The sequence below is a fragment of the Rana temporaria genome, chromosome 4 (genome assembly GCF_905171775.1).
Source record: "Rana temporaria chromosome 4, aRanTem1.1, whole genome shotgun sequence".
Taxonomy (NCBI): domain Eukaryota; kingdom Metazoa; phylum Chordata; class Amphibia; order Anura; family Ranidae; genus Rana; species Rana temporaria.
In genome coordinates, this window is record NC_053492.1 from 359576692 (window position 1) to 359598436 (window position 21745).

General features: G+C 43.9%; 1 protein-coding gene across 4 annotated transcripts in view; it reads left to right on the top strand.

The window, feature by feature from the left end:
- The window catches only part of STXBP5 (syntaxin binding protein 5), a 546297-nt gene that overhangs the window by 441125 nt on the left and 83427 nt on the right, over positions 1-21745 (top strand). For all 4 annotated transcript variants that reach the window (XM_040350878.1, XM_040350875.1, XM_040350876.1 and 1 more), the window contains one exon: positions 12390-12455. In XM_040350878.1, coding sequence (XP_040206812.1) covers positions 12390-12455 — 66 coding nt within the window. The remainder of the gene's footprint in view (positions 1-12389; positions 12456-21745) is intronic.

Here is a 21745-nt window from a genome sequence, read left to right on the forward strand (position 1 = left end):
TGGCAGGGTAAAGGATCAGTTCAAGAGGCAGGCAAAAAGAATCGTCAAACAGTCCAAGGTCAGTTCCAGATCAGGCAGAGGTATAAACAGAATTGGTAGGCATAAGCGTGGTCAAATAACAGTCCAGGGTCAGTTCCAGATTAGGCAGAGGTATAAACAGAATCGGTAGGCAAAATCGTGGTCAAATAACAAGCCAAGGTCATAAGCAGAGGTATAAGGGGTGTGAAGGTAAATGGCAGGAAGTGACTAGTAATTTAGTGAGGTATGGTAACGGCCGAAACAGCCAACTACGCAGAGGCCTGGCTTGGAAGGGCATTGGGGACAATAAAAAGTGGTGTCTCTTCTCACTCCTTCTTTGGAGCACACCCGGCATCTTTTTTGGGATTTTTGGCCTGTTGGCCTGGGAGGGATTTTATCTGGAAAGTGGTGCTCGTAAAGTCGGCTAACCACATTGGATCGAATGTTTGCTGGTGGGTTGCTGCGGTATAAAAGGGCAGTGGTGATTTCCTCCTGGTAGAAAAGGTAGGATTTGGGTCTTCAAGTCGATTTCTGATATATTATATAGGTATTGTACGTGGCCAAATTGAACAAATAAATGGAAACTTTATTGTACCACTGGTATGATCTTCTTGTGGAAAGGTAGGGTTCCAGCATTTGGTCATTCAAATCGACACCCCCCATGAACTTATTGTATTCTTGAATGCATTTTGGTTTCTGGATTCGCCCATTCCTTGTTCTGGTCTCAACGAGTGTGTTGTTGTGGATGGTAGAAAGCACGTACACATCCCTTTTGTCCCTCCATTTCACGGCCAGAACTTCCTCATTGCGTAAACTCGCCGTCTCCCCTTTTTTTTTATTTTTTGGTGACAAGGCTTTGAGGAAAGCCCTTCCGGTTCGACCATACGATGCCGCATGCTGGTGTTTTCTTTCTATAAAGGTTTCAGGACAGGGGCAAACTTGTATAAAAATTGTCCACATACAAGTGGTATCCTTTCTCCATGAGTGGGTTTAGGAGTTCCCAAACAATTTTCCCGCTGGTTCCTATGTAGGGGGGTGTAGCTGGCTGTCATTTCCTTTGTATACATTGAAGGCATACGTATATCCTGTGGCTCCGTCACACAATTTATAGAGCTTCACCCCATAGCGGGCCATTTTGGAGGGAATAAATTGTTTTATGCCGAGCCTGCCAGAAAATTTTATAAGGGACTCATCCACGCATATGTGTTGGTCCGGGGTAAACAACTGGGGGAAAATTTGGGAAAAATAATCAAGTAGTGGCCGAATTTTATAACGTTTATCAAAATTTGGGTCATTTCGGGGAGGGCACTGGGTATTGTCATTGTAGTGTAGGAATCTCATGATACTTTGATATCTGGACCTGGGCATTTTTGAGGAAAAGATGGGCATGTGGTAGATGGGGCGGTTTGACCAATAGGAACATAGTTGGTTTTTATGGTTTAGTCCCATACAGAATACGAGGCCCAAAAATGTTTTGAACTCCTCCACTGTTAGGGGTCTCCACTGGAAGGGACGGGCATAATAGGACGTGGGGTTACTTGATATGAATTGTTCCGCATAAAGATTGGACTGGGCCACAATTGAGGCAAGCATGTCCTCAGTAAAAATTAAATTGAAAAAGTCAATCGGGGCAAAATTTTCTGTGTCCACCTGGACTCCTGGCTGGGCAGTGAAAGGGGGGATGTTGGCTTCTCCTGAATTAGGAGGAAGCCACAAGGGGTTCTGAAGGGAATAGGGAAGGCTGGCATGGGACCTAACCCTTTGGGACTGAGGTGACACCCCACTGGTATGTGACCTTGCTTGCCGAGGTATTGCGGTTCTGGTGGATGGCACAGCGGTGCTGGTGGATGGCACTGCCTCCTTAGCAATACGCCTTTGTCTGGTGGGTGGACCCTCCTCCTCTTCTTCCTCTTCCTCCTCCTCCTCTTCCTCCTCCTCCTCCTCCTCCTCCTCCTCCTCCTCCTCCTCCTCCTCCTCCTCCTCCTCTTCTTCCTCCTCCTCCACCGGGGATGTCTCTGCTCCACTGCTAACTACCGGCTCGTAGTTAACGTCAGATTCGTTGTCTGAATTTGCAGGGGAATCCGAATCGCAGAGTTCCCCGTTGCTCCCGTCGGCCGCAAGAATTTTGTACGTCTCCTCGGCTGAAAATGATCTTTTAGCCATTGTTGGCACTGATGACACTGACAGGTGGCACTGATGGCAAATGGGACTGGCAGATGGCACGGGCAGATGGCACTGATGGCAGGTAGCACTGATGGCAGGTAGCACTGATGGCACTGATGGCAGATGGCGCTGATGGCAGATGGCACTGGCAGATGACACAGGCAGATGGCACGGGCACTGATGGCAGATGACACTGATGGCAGATGACACTGATGGCAGGGGCAGGTGGCACTGATGGCAGGGGCAGGTGGCACTGATGGCATGGGCACTGATGAAAATACACTGGCAGGTGGCACTGGGTGATTGCACTGGCAAGGTGGCACTGGCAGGGACTGTGGGCACTGTTTTTGCGTTTTTCACACTCACTGTACACTGTAACACTGATCTCTCCTCACACGCTGTCTGTGTGAGGAGAGAAAGCCGGCGATGAGAGATGATCTCATTTGTTTACATTTGAGATCATCTCTCATTGGACGGCGAGATCGAGTGCTGAATGGCCTCTGCGATTGGCCATTCAGCACGATCTGTGATTGGCTGTGTCCGAGGGACACGGCCAACACAGCTTTTCCCCGATGCACGCTCGCGGGGACGCGCAGGGAGCCGCCAAAGAAATTACGTCCAAAGACGTCCAGTTGGCACCTCAGGACCGCGCTGTTGACGTCTTTTGTCAATAGCGCGGGTCTGAAGTGGTTAATCGATATGAAGTTTGCCAGTACCGTATGCTGAAAAACAGCCCCACACCATGATGTTCCCACCTCCAAACTTCACTGTTGGTATGGTATTTTTGGGGTGATGTGCAGTGTAATTTGACCTCCAAACATGGTGTGTATTGGCATCCAAAGAGTTAAATTTTCATCTTATCTGACCAGACTATATTCTCCCAGTATTTCACAGGCTTGTCTTAACGTTGTGCAGCAAACTTTAAACAAGCTTCAACATGCTTTTTCTTCAGCAATGGAGTCTTGCATGGTGAGCATGCATCCAGGCCATGGCGATTGAGTGCATTACGTATCGTTTTCTTTGAAACAATCATACCCAATTCCAGGTCTTTCTGAAGCTCTCCACAATTGGACCTTGGCTCTTGGACAACTAGTCTGATAATTTGTTTTATTCTTCTGTCAGACATATGGTCATGGCGGGTTTATGGTGAAATTATATTCTTTCCACTTCGGATTATGGCCCCAACAATGCTCACTGAAACATTCAGACTTTTTTAAATCATTCTGTAACCAATGCCATAAATATATTTTGCAACAATAATGTTGCAAAGGTCTTGAGAGAGCTTTTTGCTTTTACCCATCATGAGATGTTTCTTGTGTGACACCTTGGTAATGAGACACCTTTTTCTAGGCCATCAGTTGAGACCAGCTGATACTAATTTGTGCTGGCAAGGGGCCCGATTGTTTTCTAATTGCTGATAGATGTCAGCCTGTGTCTTGGCTTTCCATGCCTTTTCTGCACCTTCATTTCTTCGAAACCTTTTCCCCTAAGTCGTTCCATTTTATTACACATAACTTGATTTCTGAGCCTATTCGTTTTGGTTGCTGTATATGCATGGCTTGCATGGGTTGTTGCCAACATGTGGTAAAAATTTCATATCAATAGCATCTTTTAGAAATCTACCTAGAAAAATGGTGACATGTTCAATACATATTTTACCCGTTTTGTGTGTGTGTGTGTATATGTATATATAATATTACATGAACACACGTTGCCTCATTAAAATGTCTAATATGTAGGAGTCCGCTCATAGGGAATGTACATGGAAGATTAATGGTTTGAGCCATACTGACAAATCACTAATTCACATACCTTTGCCGTATACAGTGGTCAGTATTGGCAAAATGTATTGCATGCAGGGGTACCTTGACTACCCATGGAAAAACTCCAAATGCAATAGTATCAGGTTTTCACAGCCGAGAATTTAAGGCTGTTAGATCTCCATCCAGGACTGTTAAGACTGGCACCGATGCTTCAAACATCCAGTGAGGAAAGAGGTCATTAGGGTCATTCAGGTTATGGAAAATATAGCTGTCTATATGTACATACAGGCATGTCATTCCAAACACTACATAAAGACAAGGTTTTAAAACCATAATATTAAAAGATAAAACCATTTAGCTCTTTAGAAACCAGGAAAAACAGTTTGGTCTCTTAACCAGTAAGAAAAGAAATGGCTGCACATCCAGGAATTCCAATTGCCTTTTATTGTTCAAAGTGATAACACCAAAGACACCAATACGAGGTCATGTAGACGCGTTTCACACAAACATCTTGTGCTTAATCATTCCAATGACTAAAATGACTGATAGATCTTAAATAGACCACCCCAGTAACTGCAGGTTTTCTGGGGGGCGGTGATAATCAGCAATAGTACACAGTCCGATCAATCGCAAAACTTCAGCAAAGAGCATCTGAGTAAAGATTAAATTACAAAATCAAACTGAACGTCCAAGTTCCCGTGTACATCAAGAAATCTCCCATACACACAAAGACCTGGAACAACAATCGCATAGAAACATTGTATATAAAATACATGAACACCACCAGTAAATCATTTGGAAAAATTAATATCGATACATATAATGTAAAGAGAAGGATAAAAACCATAGTGAATATAAAAACATTTGTCTAATATGAGCATGTATGTGCATGCAGGTGCATACACATGAATGCACCCACATGTACATACAAGAGACATACATGTAAAATCATTTGTTCCTCCATGCAAAAGACTACTCCAACACTATGAATGCATAAACAAATGCACCCATATATACATCATAGAAGAACTACCTCTATTTGGATGCCTGCAAGGACGAATGTGTCCCAATCCGATTGTAAATAAAGTATGGTAATTTATGGTAATATACGGGTACCATACATGCGATAATGTCCACTTTGGTCCAATGCGTCCACACAAAAGTACACAGAGATAGTAGGAAATACTTAAGGCTAAATATAAAAAATATTAAAATAAACGATAAAAATAAAGTAAATCCATAACCCAGACAAGGAACCAACCATCATCACCAGACTCTATACAATAAGGTGAAGACGTAAAGCTACAAGTACTGTCCAATGGGGTCCATATATAGACCAATATGAGTCGCACAACGATCGCATAATGATCGTACAGCGATCTGTCTGACAGAGCCCATACATAAACCAATGTGGATGTGCAATGATCCACAGCAGAGGAAGGACCAATGCGGCAAATGGTCAAAATATATATTATAAGCGTGCATAGAGATTGGGCATGTAACGGGAGGGCCCGTGGGACCCAGAAGCTCATACAAAGTATGAGCCAGAACATAATGAACATTCAGAATATCTTGAAATATTACTGTTTGTTGATTCTGAACCCAACAGGTCAATTGAAAGAGTGATTCATTCAATGTGGGAACATAGACTGTGACCGATCGAGGGACTTTGGTATGAAAAAAGCTAGGGGCCAGAGAACAATCCAAAGATGGGGCTCTAATCGCCTGCCGTATAGTAAAATGACGATGGGTGGGATCCCCTCTCATTCTGTGCTGACATCATGTAATGTCACCCAGTCTCGCCGCAATTACGGTCGTGCTGTGTTTCGGCGGCATCTGCTCACAGGAGAGACCTGTTCAAGTAATCAGTGCCCTCATAATCAGTGCAGCCCCAGCAGTACCTATCAGTGGCAAATATCAGTGTGGCATACTAGTGCCTCCTTATCAGTGCAGCCTATCCATTCTGCCTGATCAGCACACATCAGTGAAGGAAATCAGTGAAGGAAAATTACTTATTAACAAAATTTACTGACAAACTAAAACTTTTCTTTTATTTATTTTTCAAAAATATTCTCTTTTTGTTGTTGTTTTTTGCTTTAGTAAAAAATCCAGTGGTGATTAAATACCACCAAAAGAAAGCTTGTTTTGTGTGAAAAGATTGTAATTTTATTTGGGTACAGCGTGCAATGGTCATTCAAAGCGTGACAGTGCCGAAAGCTGAAAATTTGGCCTGGGCAGAAAAGGGTTAAATCGCCCTGTCTTGAAGCGGTTAGAGGCTTTATAAAGTTTGCCTTTACGGGGTTTCATGTTATACCCGTATTTAGGGTGTAGCATGAAACCTGTTTATATTCACCAACCCCCACCCTCGAACTAGTTGTGACTTGTAGTTTTTCAATTCACAATTTTTTTAACTGTGTGTGCATTGATCACTTTTTTTGGAAAATGTGTCAGAGTTCAGTTAATGTAAAAAGGTTAAGTTCAGTATTAATAGGATGCAGAAATATTCGTGTCACTTTAACAGAATACAGGTCTGGAAAAATTTTTAAATTGTGTTATTTTTACATGTTTTCGACACCAAACGCACTGTGCAAAGAACTACTACAGTAAAATGAATGTACAAAAAAAAAAAAAATTCTGTGGATAAAGGAACTTCATTACTGGACAGTAGGGATGCGCTTCGAGTCAAACCCATGTTCGATTCTTACATCGTCTGTTCGGCCATTCACCGAATTTCGAACGTTATTGACTGTTCGCGCCAAATTCAAGTGGCGCGTGACGTCCCATTATGCAATGCGGCATCACAGTGCATTGCTGGCTGATGATTGGCCAAGCATGCAAAGAGAGCCATAATTAGCCAAAGCCAGTGTGGCTTTGGCCAATTATGTCCTGCGTGGCGGCCTTGTGTAGTTTGTTGCGGCGGTGGTGAAAGACAGAGAGAGAGACAGTGTCATTTCATTTGAGTTAGATAGCACAGGCAGACGAGTCAGCTGCAGTTAGTGTGTAGAGGATATATATGCATTCCAGGTGTTGTGTGTGTGTGTGTGTATATTTATACACTGTATTCAGTTTAGCTAGAGCCGATCCTGTATTCTCCTCCTAATATACTGACAGGCAGGCAGGTGATTGTGCTAGCTGCAGTGTTTTCACTTGGTGTACTGTGTCCTTTGCACAGTGTGCACCTAAAGCTACCTGAATACAATTGCTGGTGTTCTCATACTAATACCACAGGCAGGGAGCTGCAAGTATTTTCAGTTAGTGTACTGTGTCCTTTGCACAGTGTGCAACTAAAGCTAACTGAATAAAATTGCTGGTGTTCTCTTACTAATAATACTACAGGCAGTTGATTCTGCTAACTGCAGTATAATCAGTATATATATATATATATATATATATATATATATATATATATATATATATATACACATCACATGTGCAGCTACATCTCCCTGCAGGCCATTAGTATGTCTGGAAGGACAACATAGAGAGGCAGACAGTCACAAGCCGATAAGAGGGCAAGCAGGCTCTGCGTCTAGAGGCAACAGTTCTGGTCATGGACACAGTGCATCCTCATCAGCACATGGCCGCGGGACACGCTTGTCCTTTTTTTCGATAGCTGGCCATGTTGTGCCGCAACATGCCGAAGACTTGGTAGAGTGGATGGCCAAGCCATCCTCATCCTCCTCATCCTGTCTCACCTAGGCTCAGTGTACTTTGTCTGGCAAAGCAGCTGCCAACGCGGCCTCTTCCCTCGGCTCAATGGCATCAGTCACTCCTTCCCTAGCCCCACCATGTCCTCCTGAGGAGTCCCCCGAACTGTTTAACCATAGTGTTGGGTACATGCTGCAGGAAGGATGTGCAGCGTTTTGAAGGCTCTGATGATGGGAGGAAGGCAGTAACGTGAGCCCAGAGAGAGGGGGTGCCAAGAAGGACAGCAATCTGGCAGTCATGTTCCTCCAGCTGCAGCATACTGCCAGGTTTGCTCCAGTGATGAGGAGGGAGGGGATGATGAGGTCACTAACTCCACGTGGGTACCTGAGAGGAGGCACATCTCCAACGAGGCAGGATGCCCTCCAGGGGCCAGCTTAAGAGCAGCACATCGACTGCATCACACCGCAGTTTGTTGGCAAGCGTACCTAAAAGACCCACACCATAGAACAAAGCGGACCTCTCCTTGCTCCTCATCAGCTGGGATCTCCAACCCCACTATTCCTTCAGTTCTCTCTAAAACCTGCACTGAGAGGAATGAAGGTGTAGAATTAGGTGTGTCACAGCCAAGTACTTGCAGGAAATCTGCCATCGGTACACAGATGTCAGATTGTACCAGGCACATTTCTCTGCCCCAGCTGCTGCAGCGCCAAAAGAAGTTCGCTCCCAGCCATCCACATGCCCAGCGGTTGAATGCTAGCTTGGCTAAATTGCTAGCACTTCAACTGATGCCTTTTCGGTTGGTAGATTCTACCCCCGGCTCTCTACCGGCATGTGGAAGGCAATGTCCATGCCTCGCTGGACAGAGCGGTCAGCAGTAAGGTGCATATTACCGCTGACTCATGGTCCAGCAGGCATGGACAGGGACATTACCTATCTTTCACGGCACATTGGGTGACTCTGCTGGGGCACCTGGGAAGGATGCAGGACAAGGTACAGTAGTGTTGGAGGTTGTTCCGCCAGCACGCCTCCAAAATGCTACTACTGGTGATTGTAACACTCCTCTCTCCTCCACCCCCTCCTCTTCTTCCTCCATGGCCTCTTCCTGTGCTTTAGGCGTTCAAGGGGCTACGCAAGTATGCAGGCAAAAAGATGCCATGCGGTGCTTGAGCTGGTGTGCTTGGGGGACAGGAACCACACTGGGGCAGAGGTTCTGTCAGCTCTGCAGGGGCAGGCTCAGAGGTGGTTGATGCCACGCCAGCTGAAGCCAGGAATGGTGGTTTGCGAGAATGGCACCGACCTCCTCTCTGCCCTCTGACAGACAACTGACCCATGTGCCCTGTTTAGCTCATATCCTTAACTTGGTGGTGCAGCGGTTCTTGGGCAGGTAACCCAGGCTTACAGGATGTCCTGAAGCAGGCCAGGAAACTGTGTGCATTTCCGCCAGTCATCTAATGCCAGGGCTCGGCTGGCTGACCTCCAAAAGGAATACAGCCTGCCCAAAAAACGCCTAATCTGTGACATGCCCACCAGGTGGAACTCTACGTTGGCCATGCTGCAGCGGCTGCACACGCAGCAGAGGGCCATCAATGAGTATCTGTGCCAATATGGCACCAGGACAGGGTCAGGTGAGTTTGTTTTTTTCCCCTACACCAGTGGGCCATGATCAGGGATGCATGCACTGTCCGGTCACCATTTGAGGAGGCCATGAGGATGGTGAGCAGTGACAGTGCATGCATCAGTGACACTGTCTCTCTTATCCACCTGTTGGAGCGCACGCTGCGTGGAATAATGGACAGGGCACTTGAGGAAGAGTTGGACTTGCCTCTCAACGCCCCCTTTATTCAGACAGTGTTCCTGCTGGCCCGCCTATCACACAGGAAAAGGAGGAGGAGGATAATTGTCAGCATGGAGGCGGAGCCTAGCACTCAGCAGCAGTCTTCAAGGGGTCAATTACAGTCCCAAGAAAACCCATGGACTTGTACGTGGCTCGGAGGAGGTGACTGCGGATCATATCATTCTGAGTAACCCAGAGGACTCCGGACCGAATGCCTCAGCAAACCTACGCTGCATGGCCTTCCCTAATCCCGCAAAGCCTGCATAAGGATCCTCATATTCGTGGTATCAAGGAGAGGGACCATTACTGGCTGGCGACCCTCCTTGATCCATGTTACAATGGTAAGGTTGCGGACCTTATCTTGTCGTCGCAGAGGATGAAACATCTTCGGGACGCCTTGCAGAAAGGTCTGTGGAACGCTTTCCCAGAGACTGGGAGGTTACAAAATCCTGGTCCTGGGCAACGTGTTGCTAAAGCTTCGGTCAGTCAAAGGAGTGGTGGAAAGGGTGGCCGTCTGACCGATGCGTTCAGATTTTTTTTTTAGTCCGCAGCCCCAAGGTATGATCGGTTCCAGAAACCATGGCCAGTGTCTGTTTTACATGGTGCAGGATCAGACTTGGGCACCTTTCCCACCGAAAATCCTCCGGGTTACTGTGTTTTGAGGATGGATCACTGGCCAGAGCTTGCACAGTATGCAATTGAGGTACTGGCCCGTCCTGCATCCAGCGTTCTTTCGGAACGCACATTGAGTGCTGCTGGAGGCTTTGTAACCGATCACAGGGTGCGCCTGTCCACCGACTCGGTCGATTCACTAAAAATGAATCGGTCTTGGATCACCACCAGCTACCAAGCACCTGATGCTGATGTAACCGAATTTTTTTTTTTAAATGTCAGATCCCTTCAAGACTGCCTATACTGATGCTGAGTGACTATCCTCTTCCTCCTCAATGATCATCCTGATAGCATGTAAGAAAATGTTTGGTTCTGGGCACCGCCACCAGTGGCTAAGGCCCAATTTGTTCTGTCCCTGTTAAACAGGGGCATGTAATTACAATTCTTGATCTAATATTTCACAACAGGGCCCATTTATGCACCCACCAAGAGTAACTGTGAGGGCTTACAGTTTTGTGGCAACACCACCTCCAAAGGCCCAATTTTTCTGCCCCTGTTCAACAGGGGCATGTAATTACAATTCTTGATATAATAATTCACAGCAGGGCCCGTTCCAGCGCCCACCAAATGTAACTGTGAGGGAGGACTTAGTGTTGTGGCACCAGCACCACCACCACCAAAGGCCCAATTTTTCTACCACTGTTCAACAATGGCATGTAATTACAATTCTTGATGTAATAGTTCACAGCAGGGCGTTCCAGTGCCCACCAAGACTAACTGTGAGGGCTTACAGTGTTGTGGCAACACCAACACCTAAGTCACAAATTTCTGCAGAGTATATACGGCAGGCCCCTACTTTCAAACATCCAACTTACAAACGACTCCTACTTGCAAACGGAATGGAGACAACAGGAAATGAGAGGAAATTCTGTCCTGTAAGAGTTAATATGGGAAAAAGGTGTCTCCTCTCCACTGATGCTTTATCACCAATCCTTGTTTCACTAAAAAACCCACTTTTTCAAAAACATTTGTCATTGAGACAGAAAGTGAGGTGAAATCTTCTGAGCAGGTGCACAGACAGCAATATTACAGGGGTGATAACCCTTCCCTATGTTTTCCAAAAAGCTTAAAAATAGATTTTTTGGCTGGAGCTACACTTTAAAAATGTACCAGTTCAAAATTACAAACAGATTCTACTTAACATCAAACCTACAGTCCCTGTCTTGTTTGCACCGCCTGTATACTGCTGTTCAGAGTATATAGGGCCTGGGGGCCCCATGCCTTTCCTTTTTTTAAATTTGGGTGCCGGGCTCCCCTTAATATCTGGTGATCGGGGGGGAACCAATCCATTTTTTTCAACAATTTTCATCCATATTGCCAGGACCAGACATTACATTAAAGCCGCAAGTAGTTTTAAATTACTTTTTTTCCTATAGAAATGTCATTTTGTGCAGGGACAGTTCTAAACAAGGGAAACACGTGCCACTTCACAGGCATACTATAGACACCCAGCAATTACGATATTTAAAGGAATATTTCACTTTTTTTTCACTTTAAGCATCATTAAAATCACTGCTCCCGAAAAAAATGCCTTTTTTAAAACTTTTTTTGCATTGACACATGTCCCCTGAGGCAGGACCCGGGTCCCCAGACCCTTTATAGGACAATAACTTGCATTTTAGACTTTAAGATTGGCACTTTTGATTTAGAATGTTCGAATCCCATAGACTTTAATGGGGTTCCAAAGTTTGCGTGAACGTTCGTTCCGTTCGCAGGTTCTGGTGCGAACCGAACCGGGGGGTGTTCGGCTCATTCCTACTGGACAGTCTGGTGCAATCGCTTTCAATTGAACCTGAATGCAATATTTGCAACATTCACTCCTTGGTCTTATGTAATGTATGCAATTCACTGATGTAATTCACTGATGTATGTCTAGTCGGCTAAGGAAGCTTGTATAAGAAGAGTTGGGGCCATGGGGTCTGGTTTGATGGTTAACAATGGTTTACCCTTTTATTTTATTTTTTGAAAAATATTTATTGAGGTCTAAAGAATACAAAATCAAACACCATATAAATATAAATGCTAGCCCAGGGGCTAGGCAGTATTTACAAAATTCTAACCTGGATAAAAGACATAGTAAATAAGAAAAAAAAAAAGAGGGATGCAGGGAGGAAGTTTTACCCTTTTCTGATAGCAAATGTATTCTATATAATAATGGTCATCTTGCTAGATTTATTTTCTAAGTAATGAATTGAACTATAAGCCTTTTAGGTTTGTGTTTGGGGTGATTTCTTGAAAAGCATATCACACGTACACTTGAGTGATCATTCTATGTACATTTCTCATTTCAGCGGGTCTTTGTGACATTAATGAGAGCACGCCAACCTCAGAGGATCGCTGCAAATCCCCCACCTCAGGTATTTTTCATTTTCAGTGTGGTTATATTATTGCATGCAGTCATTTCTAAGTCAACTAATGGTTTGTGATGCTTATTTTTGTCTGAAAAAATAAATAAAAAAAACTAATAGCCGGGGGGGGGGGGGGGGTTTGATTTTTACCATAATCATAGCAATGTTACAGTAAAACCTACATTTTTGGATAGAGTAGAGCAACACCTCTGTCAAGTTTTTTTTTTTTTTTTTTTTTTTTTCTTCTGTGCCCCTGCTGATAGGGTTCCTTTTTGAATTGTCAAAATATTGTCACCAAGACTGAAAGGAGGAGAAACAAATCTAAATTGGGGAGGGGAAATTTTCCAAGTGACAGCTTTTGCCCCACACATTGAAGAAATATTATCACTTACTGCTGTGTTTGTGTGTGTGTGGGATAGCAGGTGATGGGGAATAGACAGAATGGGACATAGACACATGAAAAAACACACCAGATAGTGGTTTTAACCGTTTCCTAATCTATGAAAAAAAGTTTTGGCAATAAATATACTTTATATAACAGACTTTGTTATAATACTTTATCACAAGCAAAATCCCATTGTCTGGACGTGGACTTTCATAACCAACCTCCCATCTAGTTTATATGAACTGGGATGTTTTCTTGCGCATTCTGCTGGGCAAGTACAGAACACGCTTAAAGTTTAAGTGACTTGAATATATACCTTCGCTAGAAAGGGTTTGTTTGTATTCGAGGAAAGACTGTTCTGCCACCTTGACATGACTTTGGACCTGTAGATGGCAAGAGAGAAGTTGATGGACTGAAAGTACAAATTATTAACCTGCGTGTCACAATCAACATGCACAACAGAGTTTTAGACCTTAAATTTACTATATGTAGATTTATTTTTATTTTTCAAAGATTTAGAAATATTTACTGATGCAGTAAGGCCATACTAAAAATAAAAGTAACTTTTACACTAGCTACACATTTTGATTAATGTTAGGTTAACTATCAACTTCAGTATAAATATCAAAACCAGGATGAAGGGTTAAATATTAACTGCATTTTGGCTTTTTAAAGTGACAATTCTTTTTTTTTCACAGAAGTCAGAAGTCTGATTTAGTTGGTTTAACATAGAAGAACATCCTGAATGTTAAGGCAAATTCTAGATTCTGTCCATATTTAGATTATGTGACAAATGATCTCACTAGTTGATTTAGTAGTCGGTCAGTTCTAATAGCAGATTTTCAGCATTCTGAGGCCCCATACACACCATAGAATCTATCCGCAGATAAATCCCATCAAATGGGTTTCTGCGGATAGATCCTATGGTGTGTACACGCCAACGGATATTTATCCGCAGATAAATCTCCCCTGGAATGGATTTCCAGCAGATAAATATTTGTCGACATGCACAGAATATCTATCTGCTGGAATCCATTCCAACGGATGGATCCGCTCGTCTGTACAGACTTACCGGATCCATCCGTCCAAAGGGATTCCCCGCACGCGCCGTAATGAATAGACGCATGCGTGGAATTCCTTATATGACAGCGTCGCGCCCGTCGCCGCGTCATAATAGCGGCGACGGCGCGACACGTCATCGGCAGAGGATTTCAGCGCGGATTTCAATGCGATGGTGTGTACACGCCATCGCATAGAAATCCTCTGAAATCTTAGAGAGGATTTATCCGCGGATACGGTCCGCTGAACCGTATCTGCGGATAAATTCTATCGTGTGTATGGGGCCTAAGTTTGAAACGTTGCTTATCCCCTTATTCAATTCCTTATAAACCACTGAAGCTTAAACATCAAAAAAAAAAAAAAAGTGAAAAGACTCTCCTGGTTTGCCAATAAAGAAATTTCCATATCTAGGCACCCAGTGATGTAAGGCTTTTGGCAAGCAGTTATGACTTTTACCAGGACATCTGTTTTAATGCCAACTTTACTGGTTGTGGACTCTGCAAGAAGAGGGTGCTAAACAAACATGGTGGGAAGCTACAAGCCGAATGTAGGACCAACTCTTTGTGTATCCACTGCACTTGGTCATGTGATATCTGATTAAGCATGGAGAAGAATCCCTGCACCTGGCCTGTAGCTTTAATGTGCATGTCTGCTTGGTATCCTCTATGGTGGTATAGGACATTTTTAATCAATAACTATGCTAGTGTATGCAGGAGTTAATAAAGCAGTAATCAAAGCTAGTCTGATAAGACCACTATTTCGAATATAATTACATTTGTGTTCGGTTTCCAATATGAGTAAGTTGGAACACACAGCTTAGCAGTATAGATCAATGTTAATTTTGTCAACAAAAAAAATATTTGTCGACCTAAAATACGACTGGAACTAAAATGCATTTTGGTCAAAAAACTGACTAAAACTAAATCAAAATCGGTATATTTTAGTTGACTAAAATTAGTTTTAGTCTACTTAAATCTAATGGGTTTAGTTAAATTGTAATGCATTATTTAAGCATTTCTCTATCATTTCCAAACTTATTATATGCTCCTAGAGAAAAAAATAATTATGTTTAAGGTATTAAGGTTTAAACATGCACTACAGACACAGATTTAGCCGTTTTGTGTGTGATATATATATATATAGTAGGTAAGGTTGAATAAAGCCAACAGTTCATCCAGTTCAACCTGTGTAGGTGTATGTGATTCAGCGTCGATAATCATTTCCCATATCCCTGTATATTGTGTTTACCTGCTTGCCGACCAGCCGCCGTCATTCTACTCTCTCCTGCGCAAACCGCCATAGGTGTTATGTTGGTGTTTGCACAGGAGATAGACGACCCGCGATCACGGTGTACAGAGGCAAAATGGTAAATTGTAAACAAGGTGATTCCCCATTCTGCCATATGACATGTCAGATCTTCTGTTCTGCGATCTGTCATGTCCCTGGTAGCCCATCCACCCTACAGTTAGAACACACCCAGGGAACACACTTAGCCCTTTGATCACCCCCTAGTGTTAACCCCTCCCTTGCCAATGTTCATTTTTACATTTTGATTTAGTTTTAGTCAGCCTTTTGATTGAAATGTTTATTTCCAGTACATTTTAGTTGACCAATATATAACTTCACAGCAGGATATAGAAATTTTCCAGAAAGACCTGAACAAAATAATGGAATGGGTAACTGCATGGCAAATGAGGTTTATTGTGGAGAAATGTCAAATAATGCACTTGGGGGCTAAGAACATAAACTCAAAACTACTCACTGGAGGAGCCAAGGATGGAGAAAGATCTGAGGGTCTGAGTGGAAGACAAACTGTGCAATAGCATGCAATGTCAAGCTGCAGCTAACAAAGCCGGCAGAATATTAGTATGCATAAAAAAGGGGATATACTCCAGAGATAAAACTATAATCTTGCCACTTTATAAAACTTTGGTTCGGCCACATCTGGACGATTCCATCCAATTCTGCTCACACCAATCTGGTCAGGAGCATGTAGTTAGATCATACGAGCTGAGTTTTTATCACAGCAATGATTTGTCTGGGTCGAGAAACAGCTGATCAAACAGATAAATATTCTAGATAAGTGCTTCCCAAAGTGGGGTATTATGCCCCCTGGGCGGCACTGGAAAGATCAAGGGGTGGTATTAGCTGTATTGGCCTCAGGTGCAATTGGGCACATTGAATAAAAATAAGTAGACCTAAAGAAAGTGGAGAAGAATTTTTTGAAAAAACATTCATACATGTTCCATCTGTTTAACATATGTAACAGTGTCAAAGTGATTACTTTATTTTCCAAATAAGCACACAAAATGAAAGTTAAAACTGATTAGTGGTCAAGTCCACCAACAGGACTTAAAGCCAAACTCTGGGCAGAAGAAAAATTCTCCCTTTCAGTGGAGCTGTGCCCTCACTGCAAAGGTTAGGTGCTAGTTTTGTCCAGGGCAGAGGAGAGACCCCTATACCTACCCGAACCTCTGTTCTCCTGGTAAACCGTTGTCTCCCATGATCCAGCAGTGGACTGTTCTACCATCCTCATGTCCAGAGCAGTGCTATGGATGCTGCTGCAGGACTTCAAGACGGCTAGTGCATGGGGGTGCAGAAGCTACAGGGACCAGCCTTTTGCAGACAGGATCAGAGGATCGGTTTAGTAGATCTCCTTTCATCTTTCTCTAGGATGTAGGTAGAGATATAGATACATAGAACACAAATTTTGTCACTGCATCTTTGTTCACTTAAAGAAGTAAATTTCCATGGAGACGCTGAGTAATTTATTTTGTGAAAAAGAGAGGGTAGGCCAAATAAGTTTAGGAACCTCTGTTCTAGATATTGACAGATATGTTTGTGATATATATCAGGCCTCAAAATTTCAAGTCCTGAACTACTAGCCAGGCCTTAATAGTTACCTGCCACCTGTTGCCCCACCCAAACCCTACCTTGCCCGGCCCCTTAAACACGCCCCCGTGTAAATGATCTCATGAAATAACACTGTTAAATGTTTTATTCAACCTCCAACACTTCCCTCAGAACTCCTCTACCTGCAACGCCTCCCCCAGTACGCTTCTACCTGCAACGCCTCCCCCAGTACGCTTCTACCTGCAACGCCTCCCCCAGTACGCTTCTACCTGCAACGCCTCCCCCAGTACGCTTCTACCTGCAACGCCTCCCCCAGTACGCTTCTTCCTGCAACGCCTCCCCCAGTACGCTTCTACCTGCAACGCCTCCCCCAGTACCCTTCTACCTGCAACGCCTCCCCCAGTACGCTTCTACCTGCAACGCCTCCCCCAGTACGCTTCTACCTGCAACGCCTCCCCCAGTACGCTTCTACCTGCAACGCCTCCCCCAGTACGCTTCTACCTGCAACGCCTCCCCCAGTACGCTTCTACCTGCAACGCCTCCCCCAGTACGCTTCTACCTGCAACGCCTCCCCCAGTACGCTTCTACCTGCAACGCCTCCCCCAGTACGCTTCTACCTGCAACGCCTCCCCCAGTACGCTTCTACCTGCAACGCCTCCCCCAGTACGCTTCTACCTGCAACGCCTCCCCCAGTACGCTTCTGTCTGCAGCGCCTCCCCCAGTACGCTTCTGTCTGCAGCGCCTCCCCCCAGTACGCTTCTACCTGCAGCGCCTCCCTCCAGTACGCTTCTACCTGCAGCGCCTCCCCCCAGTACGCTTCTACCTGCAGCGCCTCCCCCCAGTACGCTTCTACCTGCAGCGCCTCCCCCCAGTACACCTCTATCTGCAACGCCTCCTCCAATGTCTCCCCTCTCCATCACACCTATGACTCCAATCACTCCTCCCCCTGCACACCTCTATCTCTATAATCCCTCTTCCCAGTATGTCTCTGCCTCCAATGCCCCCAGCAAACCTGTGTGTTGTGCTTTTAACGACCTGCCCCCGCCCCCAGCACACCTCGTCTTCCAACCTCCTCTCACCAGCATCCAATTCCTCCAATTCCTCCCCCCATCTATCATATAGTATGATAGATTGGAGGGGGGGGGCAGAATTGGAGGCATAGGTATGATAGATTGGGGGAAGGGGGCAGAATTGGAGGTATAAGCATGATAGATTGGGGGGAGAGGGCAGAATTTGGGGCATAGGTATAATGGATTGGGGGGGGTTATTTAGAGTCTAAATCTGCAATTAACACCCCCCCCCCCAAGCCAGCACATATGTTCCTTCAATCCCTAGGCAATGCTACTGGACTGTGGGAGGTGAAGAGGGGTGGTCCTGGGCGTCTGGTACAGTGCTGGACAATGCTACTGGACTGTGAGAGGTGGAGAGGGATGGTCCCGGGCGGCAGTTCTAGGCAATGCTACTGGACTGTGGGAGGTGAAAAGGGGCGGTCCCGGGCGGCTGGAACAGTTGTGGGAAATGCCACTGGCCTGTGGGAGGTGGAGAGGGGCGGTCCCGGGCAGCGCTGGTGTCCATTCTGCTGCTAGCCTGTGTGGGACGGCACAGCAGCTGTAGTGTAGAAGAATACAGATATTTTACTGGCTGCACTGTGAGTGTGTGAGCGGCGTGATGGGAATCCCTGACCATACTTGCACTGCATATAAATCCCCTCGCCAAATGCGAGGAGGCGAGTACAAATTTTGAGGGCTGTATATAATATTCTATATGGTAAGTGTGTTTTGCGCGATTTCTTTTTTTTTTATAACCGGAAGGGTCATGTTAAAATGTAGTTGTCTTTCTAAATTGCACACACAAACCACGTGCTGTGTAATGTTTTTTAGTAATGCTGCTTGTATATAAATAGTTATGTAATTTCTCATGAAAATTGTAGCTACCTTAAATATTCATTGTGGTGATTGCAAAAGGTAAGCAGTGGTAGAGAGAATACTATACTGTAACACTATACTACCCATGTCGTCATTCAGGTGAGTGATATTTTGTTAGCAAAGCTATTCAGTCATATAATATTCCCTAAGTATTTTAATCTGGTTGGCTGAAGAAAACTAGGGTAAACATTACTGAAAACAAGGAACCTGTGTGCTATAAGCAACTGCTCTCTTTTGCGTCATGTTTGCGTACATTATACACAGCGTTTATATGTGGCACACTAGAATCTAGATAGTCAGATGGTTTCTGTAATGAAAAATATCAATTAATGCATGTCACTAAACTAGGGTCAGCCAAAAAATGGTATATGTCAGGTGCAAATGACTTGATTATAAAAAAGAACAGGGGCTCCATCGATCGGGGTACTTTCATCATTTGGGAGTAAATTAAATTTTTTCAGAATCTTGAGGCCATCTTCCAGTGTGTGTATTGTATGAGACATTGTATGAACCACCAAAGAAAAACTGACCGCTCCTTGGAACATCAGTCATGGATGACACAATCGCCGGTATAAAAATTCTTGTCTCTTTTCTCTCCAGTTTATCATGGCCTAAGTTCCTCAGGCACATGAATCCCAGGGAGCCCCTATCCTGAACCCCTGACCTATGATTAACAAAGCCCCCACAACGAGAGTGCATACATTTATGCACACAAGAGTTGCTTGGCAACTCGCTTGTTTTTACATGTTATTTTTTGTTTTTGTCTCTGTTTTTTACCCTGATCCTAATTTCCTTCCCTCCCCCCCTCACAAGCAATATCATACAATCTTCTTTTTTCATGGAAGTTATGTAGTCGATGGACACGCTTTGCCTTTACTACATTCGATACATATACAATTCATCTATATGAAAATTATTCGCTATGCCTAATCTAAAACTACTCTCATTAAATGTGAAGGGCCTCAACAGCCCCTTCAAAAGAAAAGCCCTATGGAATGATGCCCTAAAATTCGGATGCGACATACTCTGCATTCAAGAATCGCATTTTGCAAGAGACAACCCTCCTCAATTTTCACACCCTAAATTCCCGCATATCTTCGCATCTCACAACAGTAAGAAAAAAAAAAGGAGTCCTGACGATCATCAAGGATTCAATCTCCTTTCAACTTTTGGACTCAAAAATTGACCAACAAGGTCGGTATGTAATACTGGTTGCAAAGATTGAAAATACAATACTAACATTAGTCAATATCTACGCACCAAATAGGAACCCACAACAATTCCTTCAAAAAGTTATCACAATAACAAAGAAAATACAAAAAGGCAATATTATCTTATGTGGGGACTTTAATGCAACGATGGACCCTACTCTGGACACCACTAAAGGGATCCAATCCAAACGAAGAGGTTTGAAGAACATCTTCTCACAAGAAGACCTCCATGATCCTTGGAGGTGTCTCCACGCAACAGAAAAGGACTTTACGTTTTATTCAAATGTCCATAAATCCTATTCTAGGATCGACTTCTTCATCACTGACAGAGCTCTCCTCCAGAAAACCACAGATGCCCATATACATAACATAACATGGTCTGACCATGCTCCAATCTCTTTAATTATTGATCTAGCCCAACAAAATTCGAAGCATGTTCTTTGGAGGAACAATACATATATTTTGTCACATAGAGGAGCTCTGGCGGAGATGAAGGAAAGACTAGAAGAATATTTTAAATTTAATGACAATGACAAAGTCTCTATCTCTAGTATATGGTGTGCCCACAAAGCTTTCTCCAGAGGAATGCTGATACAATTGACATCTAGGGGGAAAAAAAGGCGGTCACAGGAGGTAAATAATCTATTAGTGAAAATAGACAAATTAGAGAAGGAACACAAGCTAGCCCCCAAACACATTCTCCTCCAACAACTTAATGAAGCCAGACACGAGCTTAGAGCGACTTTGATCTCTGATCATGAAAAATACATCAAAAAACTAAAACTAAACCACTACTCCCAAGGAAATAAAGCAGGTAAGTTACTTGCCATGCAACTACGTATTAGACAGAACAAACAGAAAATCCATGAAATTGTTCACCACAAGTCAGGAAAAGTATTGTATAACCCACAGAGTATAGCTGATGCGTTTGCAGAATACTATGAGGGCCTATATAATCTAAAAAAAGGTTAATCATACTGTCACCCAACCAACCCTAAAAGATATAGCCCAATTTCTTGATAAACTTAACATCCCTACAGTAGATTCCGCTACATTAGAAAAATTAAATGATCCTATAACAGTAAATGAAATAAAAAAAGTAATCTCAATGTTACCACTAAATAAAGCGCCCGGTGCAGATGGCCTATCTAGTGAATACTTTAAGGCATTTGAAAATTTGCTTTCTCCATACTTGACCAGATTGTTTAATCAAGCTGTCAACACCCGCTCATTCCCTAAGAAAATGCTTGAAGCAATTATCATCACAATACCAAAGCAAGGGATATACCCGACGTCTCCAACTAATTATAGACCTATCTCGCTACTTAATTCTGATTTAAAAATTTTTGCTAAGGTTCTAGCTAATCGACTATTAGAAATTACTCCTTATCTGATTGAACCAGATCAAGTTGGATTTGTGAGGGGACGTCAAGGCCCGGATAGCACCAGACGGATGATTATCTACTTAGCCATGTAGAGCGCGGTCGGATGCCTTCTCTGCTTCTCGGACTGGATGCGGAGAAGGCATTCGACAGAGTGCACTGGGGATATGTAGCGGAAACCCTTAAGAAATTTGGTCTCACAGGATTTATTTTTGAAGCCATAATGTCTCTCTATACTACACCATCTGCTAGGGTATTTACATCGGGAAGTATATCTAAACAGTTTAGTCTCTCAAACGGTACTAGACAGGGATGCCCCTTATCACCCATTATATTCTCATTAGCAATTGAACCACTGGCGATATCTCTCAGATCTAACCCCAATATCGTAGGAATCAAGGTCGGTCAAATAGAACATAAATTGGGATTATTCGCGGACGACGTTCTTTTAACTTTATCCGCTACCGACACACTACTAGAAGAT